The sequence below is a fragment of the Electrona antarctica genome (genome assembly GCF_951216825.1).
Source record: "Electrona antarctica genome assembly, chromosome: 22".
Classification (NCBI taxonomy): domain Eukaryota; kingdom Metazoa; phylum Chordata; class Actinopteri; order Myctophiformes; family Myctophidae; genus Electrona; species Electrona antarctica.
In genome coordinates, this window is record NC_136805.1 from 25,003,827 (window position 1) to 25,022,010 (window position 18,184).

At 44.9% G+C, this 18,184-nt stretch overlaps 2 protein-coding genes across 5 annotated transcripts in view; both read right to left on the reverse strand.

Moving 5' to 3' along the window:
• LOC306915755 (arf-GAP with dual PH domain-containing protein 1) overlaps positions 1 to 6,838 on the reverse strand; it is a 29,395-nt gene extending 22,557 nt beyond the window's left edge. Inside the window, exon 1 of the mRNA XM_079493354.1 lies at positions 6,599 to 6,838. Coding sequence (XP_079349480.1) covers positions 6,599 to 6,689 — 91 coding nt within the window. The 5' untranslated portion in view covers positions 6,690 to 6,838. The remainder of the gene's footprint in view (positions 1 to 6,598) is intronic.
• A 2,595-nt stretch (positions 6,839 to 9,433) lies between these two features.
• Positions 9,434 to 18,184, reverse strand: part of mrtfab (myocardin related transcription factor Ab) — a 62,417-nt gene continuing 53,666 nt past the window's right edge. For all 4 annotated transcript variants that reach the window (XM_079493318.1, XM_079493319.1, XM_079493317.1 and 1 more), the window contains 7 exons: positions 16,968 to 17,969; positions 16,056 to 16,262; positions 15,517 to 15,633; positions 14,738 to 14,878; positions 13,652 to 13,744; positions 12,810 to 12,870; positions 9,434 to 11,037 (listed from right to left, as the gene is read on the reverse strand). In XM_079493318.1, coding sequence (XP_079349444.1) covers positions 10,430 to 11,037; positions 12,810 to 12,870; positions 13,652 to 13,744; positions 14,738 to 14,878; positions 15,517 to 15,633; positions 16,056 to 16,262; positions 16,968 to 17,969 — 2,229 coding nt within the window. In that variant the 3' untranslated portion in view covers positions 9,434 to 10,429. The remainder of the gene's footprint in view (positions 11,038 to 12,809; positions 12,871 to 13,651; positions 13,745 to 14,737; positions 14,879 to 15,516; positions 15,634 to 16,055; positions 16,263 to 16,967; positions 17,970 to 18,184) is intronic.

Sequence of the window (18,184 nt, forward strand, 5' to 3'; positions counted from 1 at the left end):
CACACACACACAGACCCCAACCTACACACAGCCATTGTGAGATGAGGTCACTGCTGTGTGAGTCATATTAATGGAGCGCCAGACAACAGCCAGGAAGATTGGCTACATGGCTGACTAAGTGACACACACGCACGCACGCACACACACACTCATGCACGCACACACACGCAAAGACCTGCAAATGGGTTCATACAGACACATGTCTGCATACATACAGTAGTCGCACATATATGCCCCACACACACACACACACACACACACACACACACACACACACACACACACACACACACACACACACACACACACACACACACACACACACACACACACACACACACACACACACACACACATACACACACACACACAGGGCTTCCCCCTCCCTATGAATTCCAAGGTGCTGTTTGTAAATTGGATTACTGAGAACAACACATCCATAGTCATCATAATATGCATTGGGAAAAGCTGACATAGTGGCTGGCCTTGCACAGTCCCCCTAACAGAGAATCCCCATCCAAAACGGTCTACTACTTATAGAAGATTGCATCATGTCTGTGTCGATTTACAATATACTACTGATGCTATTGTATACTATAGTGTATAATGTGTTAATATTACTGTCACTTTACCAGCATTGACATTTCGTAGTTTTCAGCCTGCCATATTTCTTCCTTTTCTTTTCCCATCAAGGGTTTTTCTTAGGAGAACAGGTTGTCATTTTGCCTGTAAAGCCCTTTAAGTGTGATTAATAGCTATAGTATACAAATATATTTTTTGTGTCGAGTTGAATTTGAGTAGAACACTACTCTGCGAATATGTGTGTATACTGTTCTTCACGAGAACCAGCCAATCGCCTTCACATTTGCTGTGTGTATTGTATTGTATTGCTGACGCCCCAAGCTGAGCAGAGTCGAGTGTGACGTCGGTTGGATCAGCAGTTCTCCAGAAGCAGTGTGCGCCTATACACGCAAAGTCAACGCAAAGAAAAATGACAGGCCTCATCTGAATGATGCAATATGATTACACCATTGATGGCAATTGGATGATTTGAGGCATTTTGTTCCAAAAATGTGTTTTGCAAAAATCCACCTGTTGGTGGCGCTATAACAGGCCAATGTGAAATGGGTGGGATATATTCCTCAGCCTAGTAGGAACGTCTGTGAAAGATTTCACGTAAATTGCACGCTGCGTTCATGATTTTTTTGTTTCAAAAGGGCCAATCCTGCAAACTTTGAAAGCCAATGTTAGCCAATTAGGATGGAATATGAAATATCGGACAGATCCGTCTTGAGCACATGACTATAGAGATAGTGTGTAACGATTTGCGGGACTTTGGACAGAATCTGGAGGAGTAATATAACAGGCCGTTCTGGAAAATTTGGGGCAGAGGTTCATCGTTGGCATCCAGGGAGTGTGTGTGCAAAATTTGGCATCGACCGGGTTAACAGTGCCGGAGATCAGCTGTTCACAGACGGACGGACACACGGACACACGGACGGACGGACGGAGTGCAAAACATACTCTCTCCCCAGGCCTGTCGCCTTCGGCCTGGTGGAGACAATGACATGTGATATTTTTGTAGATGTTTTTTGCGGGCCAGGAAGGATTGGTGGAGGGGGAGGTATGAGTGTTGTTTGTTGTTGTTGCTGTCTGCTGGCCCACTGTGTCCCAGAGAAGACTGCTGATGCTCATCCCCTGGGTAATGATTTGGTGTGAGTGTTAGTGTGTGTACATGGGCAGTTTGGGCACGTGTATGCGTGTCATTCATGCACATAATATTCATTCTCATATTCACTGTTGATAGTGTATCCATTAGCTATAGATGTATTGTACAGTATATTCACTGTTGATAGATTGTATAAGTAATAAAATATATAGACTTTTCCCCGAATATTTAGAGCCAATCTTTTTTGCCTCTTTTTTCTTCCAATTTGAGTCATTATGCCAATTACCCCTCCCCACACATTTATGTGTTGCCAGTGCCACTGCTATTGTACCCCACTGGCTCACATGCCAGTAAGGAGCTCCCACCAGGAGGATGTCTATTGTACCCCACTGGCTCACCTGCCAGTGAGGATCCCCGACTAGGAGGATGTCTATTGTACCCCACTGGATCACCTGCTAGTGAGGAGCTCCCACCAGGAGGATGTCTATTGTACCCCGCTGGCTCACCTGCCAGTGAGGAGCTCCCACCAGGAGGATGTCTATTGTACCCCACTGGCTCACCTGCCAGTGAGGATCCCCCACCAGGAGGATGTCTATTGTACCCCACTGGCTCACCTGCCAGTGAGGATCCCCCACTAGGAGGATGTCTATTGTACCCCACTGGCTCACCTGCCAGTGAGGATCCCCCACTAGGAGGATGTCTATTGTACCCCACTGGTTCACCTGCCAGTGAGGAGCTCCCACCAGGAGGATGTCTATTGTACCCCACTGGTTCACCTGCCAGTGAGGAGCTCCCACCAGGAGGATGTCTATTGTACCCCACTGGCTCACCTGCCAGTGAGGAGCTCCCACCAGGAGGATGTCTATTGTACCCCACTGGTTCACCTGCCAGTGAGGAGCTCCCACCAGGAGGATGTCTATTGTACCCCACTGGCTCACCTGCCAGTGAGGATCCCCCACTAGGAGGATGTCTATTGTACCCCACTGGCTCACCTGCCAGTGAGGAGCTCCCACCAGGAGGATGTCTATTGTACCCCACTGGCTCACCTGCCAGTGAGGAGCTCCCACCAGGAGGACGTATTATGGCTAACGTCTCCTTCCTACTCCTCCCAATCAACACTCGCCGTTGACAGGTGCAGCAACAAAGATTTTCCCTCCTCCGAACACAGGCAATTGTATTTGTAGACAATCGGTCAAGCCGGATGCCTCACGGTGGATTCAAACCCCAGACTCCATGGTGGTGGACAGGTACTTTTCCCTGGCCCAAATTATAATTATATATATTGATAGACTGAACGTATTCATTCAGAGACCCAGTGTAGTGGGTCAAAATAAGCCTAATATTATTTTAGTTTTAATCCTTATCCATCACTCTTACTCTTACCTGTAGCCTAGCTCTCCTGTGTTTCACTCTGTTGCTGCTATGACACCTGAATCCCGCCCTGGGAATCAAAAAAGGCTTATCTTATGCTGTGCACAGACTGCACACTATAACAGACACCTGTACGTGTGTGTGTGTGTGTGTGTGTGTGTGTGTGTGTGTGTGTGTGTGTGTGTGTGTGTTGTCCTCAGTGAAGGGCAGAGCCACGATGCTGCTGAGGTAGAGGTACAGAATAAAAAGGGACTGTAAGCTCCCTGCTCAGCTCAGCCACTGAGCTGTCTCATCTCATCTATGAGGGAATGAAAACCTAAATGTGAGGCAAGACACAGTAAGAATGATTACACAGTAAAGTGTTAGTGTTAGTTTAACTCTGCAAGGGTGAAGGGTCCATTTTACACTCAGGATTTTGCTATATGCGTAAGTTGCCATATAGTCGGTCTACATGCAGCCTAGTCTTCACTCCAATTTTACACACACACACACACACACACACACACACACACACACACACACACCTCAGCACAGTGTAGACTGTAGAGGATCAGGATGTGGTGAAGATGATGCAGTTAAAGACTAGAATAAAATCACATGCAAAGAGGTCAAGCTAGTTACTGTAGCTACAAGCTTTGTCTGGCTGTTTGTCCATCCATCCAATTATCAATCGATTCTTCTTACACAACTTACACGTTGTTGTCACATTAACAATGTGGATTTTACAGTGTATCTGACTGTCTCTGTATGCCTAGCTGACCCTACCAATAGCTACCAACCAATCTACTGTTGAGCTCATACATGAAGTCAATCAAAACTATCAATAATTTGTATCTAAGCAAAGCAAAGTTACTATATTTACCCAGGGTAACTGGACTAAGCATCATGTTTACAGCCAGGCCCTGCTCATAGAACATTTCATGGTAGTGGTTCAATGCCTTGCTCAAGGGCACTTCAGCGGTGGTAATTTTAACGTGCCGGTCCGGGGATACGAACTGGCGACCTTCCGGTATCAAGACCGCTCCGCAAACCGTTCGGCCACCGCTGCCACTGAGTTACATGCAAGGTCCTGTACAATAGTGGTTCTCAAAGTGGTCCTTGAGGAGGGGGTTCCAGGGGGTCCCAGCAAAATGTAGCATCAAATTTAACCGATTTAACATTGGCTATTTGAAAATACACGAAGACGATCTACAAGCTCAGAACGTGTCACATCTCGTTGTGAGCCTGTAAAACACAAAACATTTTCAGATGAGGGTCCGCGTCCAATCCAATTACATATTAATTTGGGGGGTTAATTTCTCTGAGGCTTCAATGTATTCATACGGGATGCGGTTTTGTTGGCAGTGCAATGACCGTTGTTCCGCGGGTGGTGTTGAGTGTCGGCGTGCGGCGCGACATGAGGAGATAGATCTGGAACGACGCGGAGGGTAAGTCTGTGACGTCACTGTCGTGTGAGTGTAGTGTGTAGGATGGCGGTATATGGTGGTGTTGTCATGACGTAGCTGTTGACTTGGGTCCCGTGTTGCGGACACTTCTCCGGGACAACTTCTCAATTGTATAATAGATTATGGTAGAAAACAGATAAGACAAGAAAAACAGGTTCACACATTTGTCTCTGGATCTTGTACTCATTACTAAGCGTACATACTTGCTGTAATGCTTTGGCACTGATGTTATTTCTATGTCTGTGTCTGTTGAATTGAAAGTGTCTCTGGATAAGATATTGAGCTAAAAGCATAAACAAATGCAGCACAGTAGCACAGTGTTTGTTACCACTGTTTGGTGACATGGAATCTCATAAATAGATCCAGAAAGAAAGTGAAGATGGTCCATATGACACTCCCTCTGTGGTTTCACTACTCTTCAGGAACAAATAATGACAGAGCACACTGCACCAACTCAGTATGACATCATTGTGTGTGCGTGCGCGTGTGTACATGTGTGTGCAATGTGCATACATGTGCTTGCATGCAGAGAAAACCCCAGTGTTCATTTACACACTGTAAATTGAGACACATGGCTGCTTAGTGTGTGTTTGCGTGTTATCACTGTTATTACTATTACTAACATTACTTCCTCCTTTAAAACATACACTGAATGGCCTCAAAAAATGGCCTATTTTGCATACAGGAAGAGAAACAGTAAGAATCCATGATAATTGATGTCAAGTACCCTAGTCCAATCACCTGTGTCAGAGGGTGTTACACACTACACAGCAGACAGGCATAGCATACCAGTGAGGTGCATATTTCTCGGCTGACAGTAAACTCCTGTCAGACAGAGTAGCAGAGAGGTGCAGACTCTGTGACTGAAAGCAGTCTGTGGCTTTCTGCTGGAAGCTCCCTGTAGACAAGGCACACGTCATTGACTGTGATCACACATCCCTCTCAGGTTCTCCACGACCGACCAAAGAGCATGATGCCCCCCCCCCCCCCCCCCCAATACACAGTACACACACATCATGCCTCTAAAACGAAGCCAGACATTATTGGTGAGGGATCGAAACTGTGACTTTTGGGCTAGGCAACAGTCTCTTATCACAATCTTCCCTTTCCAACCATCTTCTCCCACCCTGCCCTCCCTCAGTCAGGCATCCAGGGTGGGCAGCGCTTCAAGCACTGGGCATTCTTCCCACACTCCTCTAGAGCCTCCATACCAACTCAGATTTGAGTTTTATTACCATTTCACTGAGATGATACAAAGAGCCGGGGAATGAGAGAAAAGAAGATGGAGCAAGAAATTAAGGTTGCAGAGATGTTCACATGTTTTAGATCCTGTGACAACAATTTACAAATGATTTGCTAATGCAGTGTCCAACACGGATGGATAATCCGGGAAATATATTGTAGATGAGATCTATTAAAACCAATATGAAAATATTTGCAGAAACAGTCATAAAGAAAAACTTGCACGCGCGCGCGCGCACACACACACACACACACACACACACACACACACACACACACACACACACACACACAGCAAGGCTGGATGGCTGAGTCAGACAATGTCAACAAACATAGAACCATATTCATGTTATTTTCTACAGCCCTTTCTTAGAGTTCAGCCAAAGGAATGTTTATGGTGTCTTCTCCATGCAGGTCCATAGGTCAGCCTGCCTTCATATTTGGCCTATCCTACAACACTAGTCTTTGACAGTGCATTTTCACGTGAAGGGGAGGAAGGAAGGAATATGCCATATAACAACTGTGCCTGTTCTTAGAATAAATAGTTTCGACGATAATAATAATAATAATAAATAATAATAAGGGTATAATAATAATAATAATAATAATAATAATAATAATAATAAGGCATAATTATTCAAGGTATCAAGGACTGAACTCAATTTGGTATTCGTGAGATTCGTGACTGCGAATATTCTTTTCACTTTACATCACATGGCAGGTGTTCGCTCAGCTGAGCCGCAGACATCCCGCCGCGTTTCACTTGCATGCGCAAGCATGACAGTCTTGACAGAGCACACATGTATCAGACGCCGGTAGACGAGTCCACCACCTCGTCTATTCGACCTGACTGACAGAGAGATTCTCTTACCTGGGTTGCCGCAGTCCGCGCATATATCGTTCCCAGGTCTTGCCAGCACATCTTGTAAGTGCGGGCTGTTTCCAACCGGTTCCAGTGCCATTTTACCTTTATTTCTGTAGCCTCTCTAGTCTCTAGGTTAGAGAGCTCGCACAACGACATTCACCGCTGACTTTTATAGCCTACAAATTTCTTCTCCTCACCCAATTAAATAAAATTGCACAGACTCCGAGGCCGAGCACTAAAGCAGGATTTCTCTCATCCTCGTCGCTCGACCACCACCACCAACTCTCTCCCTCTCTCTCTTCCAATACCTCCTTGGCTCCTTCTCTCTCTCTCTTTCCGCTCTCAAAGGGCACCTACGGACGGCTGCAATTCGAAACTGGCCCCTGTAAAATCGGAATCCCTCAAACACGAACGCAATGACAACACAAGAGACGGTCGCGGCCACACAGCCAACTCAAGGTATGGCCACTGAGCCAACTTGGGGACCCAACGCAAGGACAACACAAGAGATGGTCACGGCCACACAGCCAACTCAAGGTACGGCCACGGAGCCGACTTGGGGACCCAACGCAGCTCCTCCAAGGAAAACAAACAATTTAACGGAGCTGAACGTGAATCCCCCCCCCCGCCCCCCCCTTTTTTTCCCCTCACTGTATATTTTTCTTTTCCCTTTTTACCTCCTTTTTGATGAATTCTTTTTTGATGAATTCCTGTTCTGTCTATAGAAGTGTCTATTTGTACGTCTCTAAATGTTTTGATGATTTGAACATGGTGGACCCTGTTGGAAACAAGTGTAATGCTTAATTGGGTCGTCCACTCACAGTTAACAGCCTTTGTATTGAGTTTGTGCTTGAAATGTACTGTAATTCTGCAAACTGTTAATAAATTCTTCAATCAATCAATCAAAACTCTCCCTCCCTGCTGTCTCCCTTCAATATCTCCTTCTATCTCCCCCTCTCTCTCTCTGTCGCTCTCTCGGCCATTGACTCTCTAGTACTCTAGTAGTGACAGTCTCTCTCTCTGATAGAGCTGTTAGTCTCGTTGACTACATAATGTACAATGTACAATGTATTGTTAAGCATATGCCATCACCACCAGCTGCGTTCCGTCAGCACTCAGCTGAGATGTCCCTTAACTTCCGGTCGGTGGACTTCAGACTCAGACGAGACGAGACGAGAGAATGGAAGTTGCAGCATTGCATGTTGCAATGCAAGGAGTTGCATTGGTGTGTCTTAGCAGTTAACCAATGCAACACATATAGATTATGCCACATTTTATAGATTTAATTATACTGTAATAGTTGATTGAAATCAAAGGAACATTCAACCCTGCAACCATAATAATACCCAAATTACAGTAACAGGGTAGGGTTTCATTCAATCAATGCCAATGCCTTTTTCTCAGAAGAATCAGAAATGCAAACAAAGACAAAGTATATCAAAATTTTCTGATAGTCTTTAGATAGGAATAAGGAATAACTTTTATATTAAATGAAATGTGTATCTATTTATCGATATGATAATTAATTTGTATGCCTTTATATTTTGTGCGCTTCATTTACATGCTCCCCAAGGCTGTGGTTTTCAATGCAATGGCACCCTCTAGTGGCTTCTTGCGGCATTACCAGCTAAACCAGTTAGTGAAATCTTTATCGATATTCACATAAAGCAGTGGTTTTCAACCCTGTTAATTTCAAGGCCCATTATTTATTCGGCATTTGAGCCACGGATCACAGGACACAAATCTTAAATTTCCATGCTATATTGAAGTACCATAGGAGATAGGCAAACGTTGCTCAAAATAACAATTCTTCTACTCAAATTGAGTTCTTGTAAACTAGTAATGCAGATGGTTAACAATTTATTTCTTGAGTGTAAGGGTCAATTTCGTTTCATTTTACACTCCAGAGTTAAAGATCTATCTATCTAGGGTCCATTAGGTAATAATAATAATAATAATGAATTTTATTTATATTGCACTTTTCATTCACAAGGAATCCCAGAGTGCTACATGGTTAAAAACATATAATCTATCATAGAAGGTTAAAAACAGGGTTAACAAAAAACAGTGCAAAGCGACAGTTCAACACAAAAAGGCCTTCCGAAACAGGAAGGTTTTCAGGCCTGTTTTAAAAGATTCCAGTCTGCGGCACTCTCAGGTCCATGGGGAGGCTGTTCCATAGGCGTGGTGCTGCAGAGCAAAAGGCCCGGTGCCCCATGGTGCGCAGTTTGGTGTCAGGAACCTGGAGTAGTAGTTGGTTTGCAGATCTGAGGGTGCGGGTGGAGGTTGTTTTAGGAGGGTTGATTAGTGACTGTAGGTACGGAGGGGCGTGTCCGTTTATGCAGTTGTAAGTGATCAGCAGGACCTTGTAGTCGATCCTGGCTGTAACGGGGAGCCAGTGCAGTGTGAAGAGGATGGGTGTTATATGGTCATGTTTGCGGATTCTCATTAGGACCCTGGCAGCGCTGTTCTGAATGTACTGCAGCTTCTGTACATTTTTGCCAGGAATCCCAATGAAGAGGGCGTTGCAGAAGTCCAGTCTAGAGGAGATAAAGGCATGGATGAGCTTCTCTGCATCTGACTGGGTTAGAAGGGGGTGGAGTTTGGAGATGTTTTTGAGATGGTAGAATGCGGTTCTGCACAGATGCTTTATGTGGTCATTGAATGTCAGGTGAGGATCAAACTTGACACCCAAGTTTGTGACTGAGGAGGAGAAGGGGATAACCTGGCTAAACGGTCTCCATCGTTTAGCTGGCGACCACTTCAAGGACCACTTGTGGTCCCTGGACCACTGGTTGAAAAAAGCATGCAGATGCAACAACAACAAAAACAGACACATCCTGAGTTTTCTTTGCATGTTTATTTTTTAAAACATTACTTTCTTACAAAAAAAAGACAAGGTCCAAGTTGTTCGGAATCCGAGCCCTCAACCCCTGTATTCCCCAGCCTGCTAGCTTGACTAAGCGATCAGGAAAAGAAAAATAAGTCATTGTATGGACAATGGATAATATACCATGTACAGCAATGCATAGTGGTCTACCGAAAACGCCTCCATTAATACCTAACCTCTAATGAGGCTACAACTCACCAAATGGTTGCCCCAATGAGGTTAATTTCATCAGTAAATTTCAACCAATGACTTGTGGTTTATATAGGCCTAGGACGGGGTTTCAGCCTAAAGTCAGTCACAGCGTTAGCAGTACAGCCAATTGATAGAACACAAGATGGTCTTGGGTTGCGTTTTAGCCACTTGTTTAGACACCATATGATTCGGCCGTTTACCTGATCTCCCACCTGGAACACCGCCCGATAAACCAATCAGATACAGCATAAGTGCAAAATTGGAGGCACTGACACACAAACTGTGCCACCTGTGTTTCGCTTCATTCACCATAAAAGAGATCTTCACCAACAATCCCTTCTCAACCCTGCTCTATCAATCCGTTCTTGGGTTTACATTTTTGGTGTTTTAGTCAATCTACATTGGATTTACTTTGATCTTGAGCCACCTGGTTAACTGGGGATAGAGTGGTGATTTGATCAATTTGGCTAAAAGCAGTCCATGGCATATTCCCATAACACGAGTCCATTTGAGTTTAATGGGAAGGTCCATTCTAATGAATATTCCATGTTCTCAGGTCCTTTCTCGTTCACCATTCAGCTAACTGTGGGAAAAACACAGGGCACACTGTGTTGTGTGCCAGTAACCAGCAGTGGTAAAGACAGCATTGAGAGTAGAGGATATCTGTATGTGCGCTAGCTAGAAGACAGAGCCTGTACAGAGTGTGAACCAGCGTTGTGTGTCCGTTCCTCACTTCTGCCGAGCGAGCGTCCGGGCTACAAACAGGAGTCCCAGTGCAGCTGCAGGTCTGTGCTGTCCAGAAAATCGGCAGAGAAAACGCTGGGCGGAGTGTGAGGTGCTAATGGTGCCAGGCTTGTGCCCCCGTCTCCTCCTCCTATGCCTCCTCGACCTTCTTGGCCACCCCCGCCGCCACTCCCCGCCATTGAGATATCCAACCAGTCCATGCTGTCCAAGTTGGGGTCACCGAAGTCCAGGCCTGCGGAGTGGGCAGAGGAGAAGCCCAGGTCCGAGGTGTCCATGGGGGTGGATTGGTGGTCCAGGATGCTGGGCGTACCACCCAGCATCTGGTTGTGCAGGTCTTCCATCAACGTCAGGTCTCCGCCCTGCTCCATGCCCAGCAGTGGGGCGCCCGTGGTGCTCTCCAGGAAGTCCTCCAGCCGCACGGTTCCCGCGCAGCAAGGGTCTCCCTCTGGCGTTTGCCGCCGGGGAGAGGTGGCGATCAGGGAGGCGGTGGGAGGTGAGAGGTGGAGGGGAGATGGAGGCGAGGATGGGGAGGGCGGATCAGAGTGGAGGTGGGCGAGGGGCGGATCAGAGTGGAGGTGGGCGAGAGACGGGTCTGGGTGGGCCCTGAAGCCACAGATTTCTGCAGCAAGGAAAAGAAAAGACAACAAACATTAACACAGTGGTCATTGCATGATAGTATTTATATGGCTATGTACAAGTACATGTTTGTACTTTCCTTTGCAGCGTTTGCAGTTTTGTTGACTAAGACTAAAAGACTAAGGTTTTTGATATTTAGTCGACTAAGACTAAACAATTTCAGAGACTAAATAGGACTAAGACTAAATGGTGTGTTATTCAAAATCTGCTGTCGTTGCTGGGGGTTACACTTGTATTTAAATAATAATAAATAAAAGAGGTTGGGAGAAATTCACCTTAATCTACTCTTGGACAACGCTTAGTTTACTTTTATTACCCGTTCAAATATATGAACACCAAATGATGTACAGTGTGGGTACAGCGATGTAATAGATCCTATTATTGATGTATGTATTTTGAGGTGTAATCAGTCTGGTGACTGAGGCACTTGCCCGTGGGGTGCATACATTGATTAGATATACCAACAGTCCTACAGTCATTAGTCTGACAACACCATCGCTCCCGACTGCGGGAGACTGCGACTCCCTAAAACTAACCTATGCTGTGGGTTTAAAATCACCCGTGGCTCCCGACATGTGCTAGGGGTTAAAACTAACCTGTGGCGGGTTAAATATCACCCTAGGTTAGGGTTTTGGGTAGGGTCGGACTCATGACTGTAGGACTGTTGGTGTGTCTAACCAAACACATGGACCCGCAAGTAGTACAGGAAAGGTGCAATTGTGGGGCACTGGGTAAGTGTGGTTGGCTTGATGGCACAGACGCCTTGGGAAATGTAGCTGTAGCACTGATTTAGCTACAAGCCAATTACAATGTCAAGTCACCCCTGTGATCATGTGTAAGTAATTAGGAGGGGATTTATCCCCCAAAAAACATGTTTTTGCAACAAATGTTGCCCTGTATGGATGAAAATGTAATTGCTTTGGGCTCTCCGTTAATTAAACCACCCTCGACATGTGAATGAAATTTGGGGTGGATTGGATATTCCGTTGGTGATTTGTGTCCTTTTTTGTAAAACAGGCCCCTCCCACTAACTTTGGATGCCGATTACAGCCGATCGATATGGACTATGTAAATTCTGCCTGTGGTGTTTTAATCGGATAGGTCCAGAGAGCATGTGTACCGTTTTTTGTGAGATCTGCACAAAAGCTGTAGGTGGAAGAGCCAAAAGTGTGTTTTGAAGAAAAGACAAAATGGCGGAAAATCTTTCCTGACGCAAATGGGCGTGGCCTATATGGGGAGATGCGTCATGATCCAAAGAATCCAGGGAAATTTTGATTTTACGACCTACGGTTTATAAGGCGAAATGTAAAGTGAGCAGTTATAGCACCATTACTGATGTAATTATGTATTACATTGATTTTAATAATTATTATGAACCTTCCCTCCAAGTGTTGTGACTGTAGCTCCGACGGTTTCTGAGAGAAAAATACTTGATGTGAGTTTTCACATTTTCCCATGTAAGTGGAAGGGTAATTTTAATGCACTAATAAATTAATTATTAATCAATACTTTGTTAAAGTGAAAAAAGGGGCTTCGTTAAGACCTCCGTAATATTATGGTCAATGCCTGTGTGAAAAGTCGGAGCGATTGGTGCAGGCAGTGAGGAGCTACGACAGTGTTACAGACAGACAGACAGTCAGACACTCAGACATTGAGTGAATTATAGTATGATGATGATGTGTGACCTTCAATCTACATGTAATATGTAAACTGAATTAGTTTAGGAACATGCTGGTATACATGCAGGGTCATTACCTCCACTCTTTAAGAGAATATCGAACAGATCATCCATCTGCTCGCTGCTCAGACCGTTCTCCTGGAAAGACAGAACACCATAATTAGAAAATAGCTGCATTACCAACCAGGCTCACACCAACACATAACACACCATCATGCGTATTACAATACACGGTGACAGCATACACCCAGAAATGAAAACAAATGAACAATGTCAAAATGCAGAACAGTTGGGATTGTCTGTTAAAGTGCTCTCCCAATCAACAAAACCCAACACATCCACACTTCCGGTGAGGTCATTTATCAGACATGCACCGCATCCAATCAACACTGACCAAACAGCACCAATACTTCAGCATTACATTTTTTCAACACGGGAGCAGGGCTGCACAATTAGCTATGTATTTTATTTGTATTATCTCCGCCAAGAGATCATGCTTGTTGTTTAAAAGTAGCCAATAGGGCCTGATACAAAAAGTGGGCCTGATGCGTAAATTGCAATGATTTAATAAATATGCAGTCCTGCTTAACCCATTTTAGGCGGGAACCCCTTTTGGTGTTAGCATTATGTTATGCTTTAGCTATTGAAAAATAGCAGATCTACAAGCTCATAGCGCGCCACCGAGTGGCGCGCTACGAGCTTGTAGGTCTGCTATTTTTGAAAAATCGAAGAACGACTGACATAGAAACATAGCTTTTTCAGAAAACTGTCAGGATGTAGTAGACATTTTTAGAATCTGATCTCAGGTCAAAATGGGTTAAAGAACTATCATGCATGAGCCTGTGAGACGGACCAAGAAACTGTTAGATGGTGAAAAAAAGAGCAAAGTACTGAGGACGAGGTGTTTTTCAGGACATACTTTGGGGTGCCGAGTGGAAATAGATGAGGTGGGTTTGGGAGAGGGAGGGGTGAACAGTGTGTGTCGGTCATAAGGTGGACACACATCCTCTCTCTGCGAGGATGGAGTGATGAAATGAGAAAGGAGGGGTAGGGAAAGGAGAAGAGAGAATCAACGATAGTTTACAGTGTTGAGGAAATGACTGGAAAGGTGGGATGCACAGATACCATTTTCTTGACCGGGTACTTTTCTCTCTCTTTTTACAATTGCAATATATTTTGACATTTTAGATTTAGCATAAGTTATCCTAAAATCAATGTCAAACTTGAACTTCTCTCTTAGGCTAAGGGAGGAGCAATATGCAAAGAACTGGAAGAAGTGGACATTATTGGACCAAGTCAACCTGGGTTTTCCTAAGCATGTATGCAAGTCAATCAGTGACCACAAGGTGGCAGCATAGGATAGGCAGCATAGGAGAGATTCACATTTGGGAATTGCAGACCTTAACTTGAATGTTTGAAAAAATAAAATAAAAAGAAATAAAAAATACCGGTAATTATTAGTACAGTAATCTGTGATATAACACTATAGTCAACACAATTTTTTTTATTGTCTTTTCTTTACATTTCATTTTCTGTGTATGTTCTTTTCATGTAATTGTCCTTTTGTATATTGAATTTTCTACTTGGAAAATGATAATACATTTTTAAGTTACAAAAGAATGTCTAAAGTCTGATGGTGTTGCTTGCCGAAAAGCTTGGACTAACAACACCTGGTAAAATCCCAGTCATCATAGCAGCATCCTCCGTAGCCCACATGGAGCAACTTTCTACTGTTACATTTACTCTATGCACGTTCAAGTGTTTATTTGTTGTGCACTGATTCGCACGTCATTGGCATCGGGCCTATTAAAATGGAGCAAAACTTTTGATCTCTTCAGACATCTGTTGTTAACCTATGCGAGGCACTCTAGTCGTGTGAATTTAGAGTTTCAGTAAACCTAGCCGTATCGTTGTCAGTGCACCCCTACTGAAAAGTGAAGGTGAAATGGGGGGAGGCTGACTTTAAGGATGAAATGAGGAGGTACTGTAGGTGTTCATCCGTTACCTTGAGAGAGGAGATTATGGCGCTTTGGCTTTCAGAATCTGACCCATCGTCAGAGAAAAGCTGCAAACTGGGCGGAGCAGAGATTGACAGGCTGGGTTCTGGCACACCATTGGAGTCCAAGTGTAGACCTGCTGTCTGAACCTAAGTGAGGTGACAGAAATATGAAATGAAAAGATTGCAAAATGACAAAACTGCATGTCAAATATGATCTGGCAATACCATTTCTATATTTTCTGGATAGATGTTTTTTTTTCTTTCTAAAAGATATATTTGGGGGCTTTTTGCCTTTATTGTAGATTACAATAGTTTGACAGGAAAGGGGGAGAGAGAGACGGGGAGGAAGACATGCGGCAAAGGTCGTCGGGATTGGGACTCGAACCAGCGACACGCTGTCAAACTCGATTACTAAACTGGTATGTCCAGATCTTATGCATGTCATTGCAGGCTGACCAGGCCATACCCTTCCTAGTTTGAAAGTCCTTTTGGGAAGAAGATCACAGGTCATCAACCTGTTTCAGAGTAGTGTTGTATAATGTGGTTATTGTTGGATTTGCATATATTTACGTATTCAGTTTTCCTCTCGTTGAGATAAAGACCAACACAGTTGGAGGCCTGCTCAAGAGACTGAAGGAGAGCCTAAGCGTATTCCAATGATTGATTGATAAGCGCGATGTCAATCAGCGAAGTCAGTGTCGGTTAGATAATTATGAGCAAGATACTGGGGCGATACAAGCCACGGCCAGTTTGGGTGACATGGTACACAATAGTGCATTATCTACCTTTTTGATAGGCTGACAGTCAGGCTCTGGCTGCATTTCGTCCTTTGATTGGGTTACAGTGCTGGGGACGTCATTTGCAGTTTGGCTTGGAAGTTTGCTTTGAGTTGACTGCAATCTCTGAAAACAGGACAGTAGTATGATTGACAGTTAGCGATAAGTGCTTAACACTTCCTGTGTCCAAGACGTCCACAGACGTCCTGGGAATTACCGCTATGCGGTGCCCAGGACGTCTGTGGACGTCTTTTATAAAAAATGTCAAAAATGTCAAATAACATTGGGCACCCTGGGTCACTATTTTGAAAGTGTTGTGTGGGCACACAACACTTATTCACTAGAATAATTCTAGCATCAGTTAAGTAAGTGTTAAACTACACAGAAGTTTCTCATTGCAAATGAAGGGAAATAGTTGCTGAAAAGCATAAAAAGGGTATAAAACAATATTATACATTCATGCATTTCAAAAGGTTGAAGTTTGTAAAGATCATTTCTATGAGAAGACTTCAAATTTCCATATCAATGACAATTATGTCATGCATTACCTGCAGTGTGATGCGTCCATTGGTCTTGCCCAATGGGCACAGTCCATTCTGACCTTCTGTGGTGTGATTGGTCAGTGCGATCAAGTAGTGGTTGCCGTTGCCATCGGTGACCAAGGTAGGTGCACCATTGGCCTTGAGGAGGTCCAATGAAATGGTCTGAGTGGGGACGTTAGTGCCATTTTGTTGGCTGATGATAACTGGAGCTACCTGGAGAAAGGAACATAATAGGAAGATATCATTAAAAGAACATTCCACTATAAAAATAACTGCATGTTTTGGGGTTATTTTCTTTTTTTCCCTTCCCTCCAACAAATAACAATAATAGCTCAGATTTATATAGCACTTTTGTAAGTACCCAAAGTGACTTTAACCCCTTTTGGTTTTTTCAAGGATTATGTTATACTTTAGCTATTTTGGAAAAATCGTGAAAATGTAGCGCAAATCTTTGAATATATATTCTTTCAGAGCGAAAGTTTTTTAACTCAAATCTTTGCTTCAGCGGCAGCTAGAGGCGGGATCAAGGCAGCACTGTGTATGTCTTGATCCCGCCTCTAGCTGCCGCTGATTGGCCAGGCCGTTTGGTGGCTGGAGCATCAAGTCTGCCTGAGAGTTCCCAGATGGGAGCAGGAGGGGGGAACCCAGTGTACTCTCTGCTGCCCCATCTGGCGGAGTCAGGTTACCCTGGATGGGGGTCCGTGGCCAAATACAGATAATTCTGGGGGTCCTTGACATGAAAAAGGTTGAGCACCACTGACATAGAAACATAGGTTTAGAAGAAGTTTTTTTTAGAATTGGCCTCAGGTCTAAATGGGTTAATAATAGAAGAAGTCTAGACTTACTATGTTCAAATGCTAGCTTAAGTTAATCTTCGCCCCAAATGACTATTTGCTAATAACATTGCTCCAGCTCTACCTGTTGGGTGGTGACTTGCTGTTGTTTCTGTGGAACCTTTTGCTGCTTCTTGCTGCAGGCCTGGCTGCTCCCCCCAGCTTTCTGAACCGTCAACGCCTGGGTCTGGTTCTGGACCTGCTTCAGCTGGATCAGGTTCCTCTGGTGGTTCTGCTGGGCCTGCTGGAGCCGATTTGGGTTCTGCTTGAGCTGGGCCAGCTTCTGCTGAGCCACTTTCTGCTGCGCCTGGAGTTGTTTCTGCTGCGTCTGCTGGATAATGAGCTGATGCAGCTGATGCTGCTGTTGCAGAAGGATCTGGGCTTCCGTCTTCTGTTGGCTCTGTTGTGGTCTTTGGGAGAGTGGCTTGGCCTCTGTTTTCTGCTGCTGCGATGGCGTTTGAACTTGTAGTTTGAGTTGCGACTGCTGTTGTTTTTGCAGCTCGGCCTGCTGGATCTGCAGGCGGTGGATCTGCTGGAGTCTTTGCAAGGTCTCCTGTGAGCACTGGGTCGGCTGGATCAGCCTCTTGCACTGGGACTCGTCTGTTAGCCCCTCCATGCCTTCCTCTGCCGTCTCCGGCTCCTTTTTGATTCTGACCAGCATGCCGTTGGGGAGCATCGGTGGCTGGATGGCAGAGGCTTTGATGGTAGTCTGCACTTTGACCTCGGGGGCTGCCGCTCCATCCTTCCCCGTCATCTTCCCCTGCTCCAGCTGAGACCTGAGGGTTTCCACCAGCTTCTGTTTCTGCCTCAGCATCCTGGTCAGCTCCTCAATCTGCTTGTCCTTCTCCTGGAGCATCTGGTCCTTTTCTAGGGAGGACGTGTCCATCGGCGTCCCAGCTGAAGGTTCTGACTTTGGCCGTGTGGGCGACGGGCCAGTGTTGGGCGAAGGCCTGGAGAGGCTACAGGAGCTCCGACAACATCCCTGATTCTCCTCTTTGACCGGGGAAAGAGGGTGGGACGGTGGGGGTATGCTGGATGAGTTCTGGGGTGAGGGGTGAAGAGTCAGCTGTGTAAGGGGAGAGCTCACCTGAGGGAGGGAAGAGAAAACCGGAAGACAGGTTTAGTGTACCTGTATCATCAGTAGCAGGACTAGCTGTGTGTTTCAAACAAGGACGAAAACAAGTAACTTAAAAGTTAACCTTTTATTCATACATTTTCTGTCTTATACATCTTAAGTACGTAAGTGTGTATCTATTGTATATATTATGTGCAGTAGATACTTGTAGCTGCACAACTTGTAGC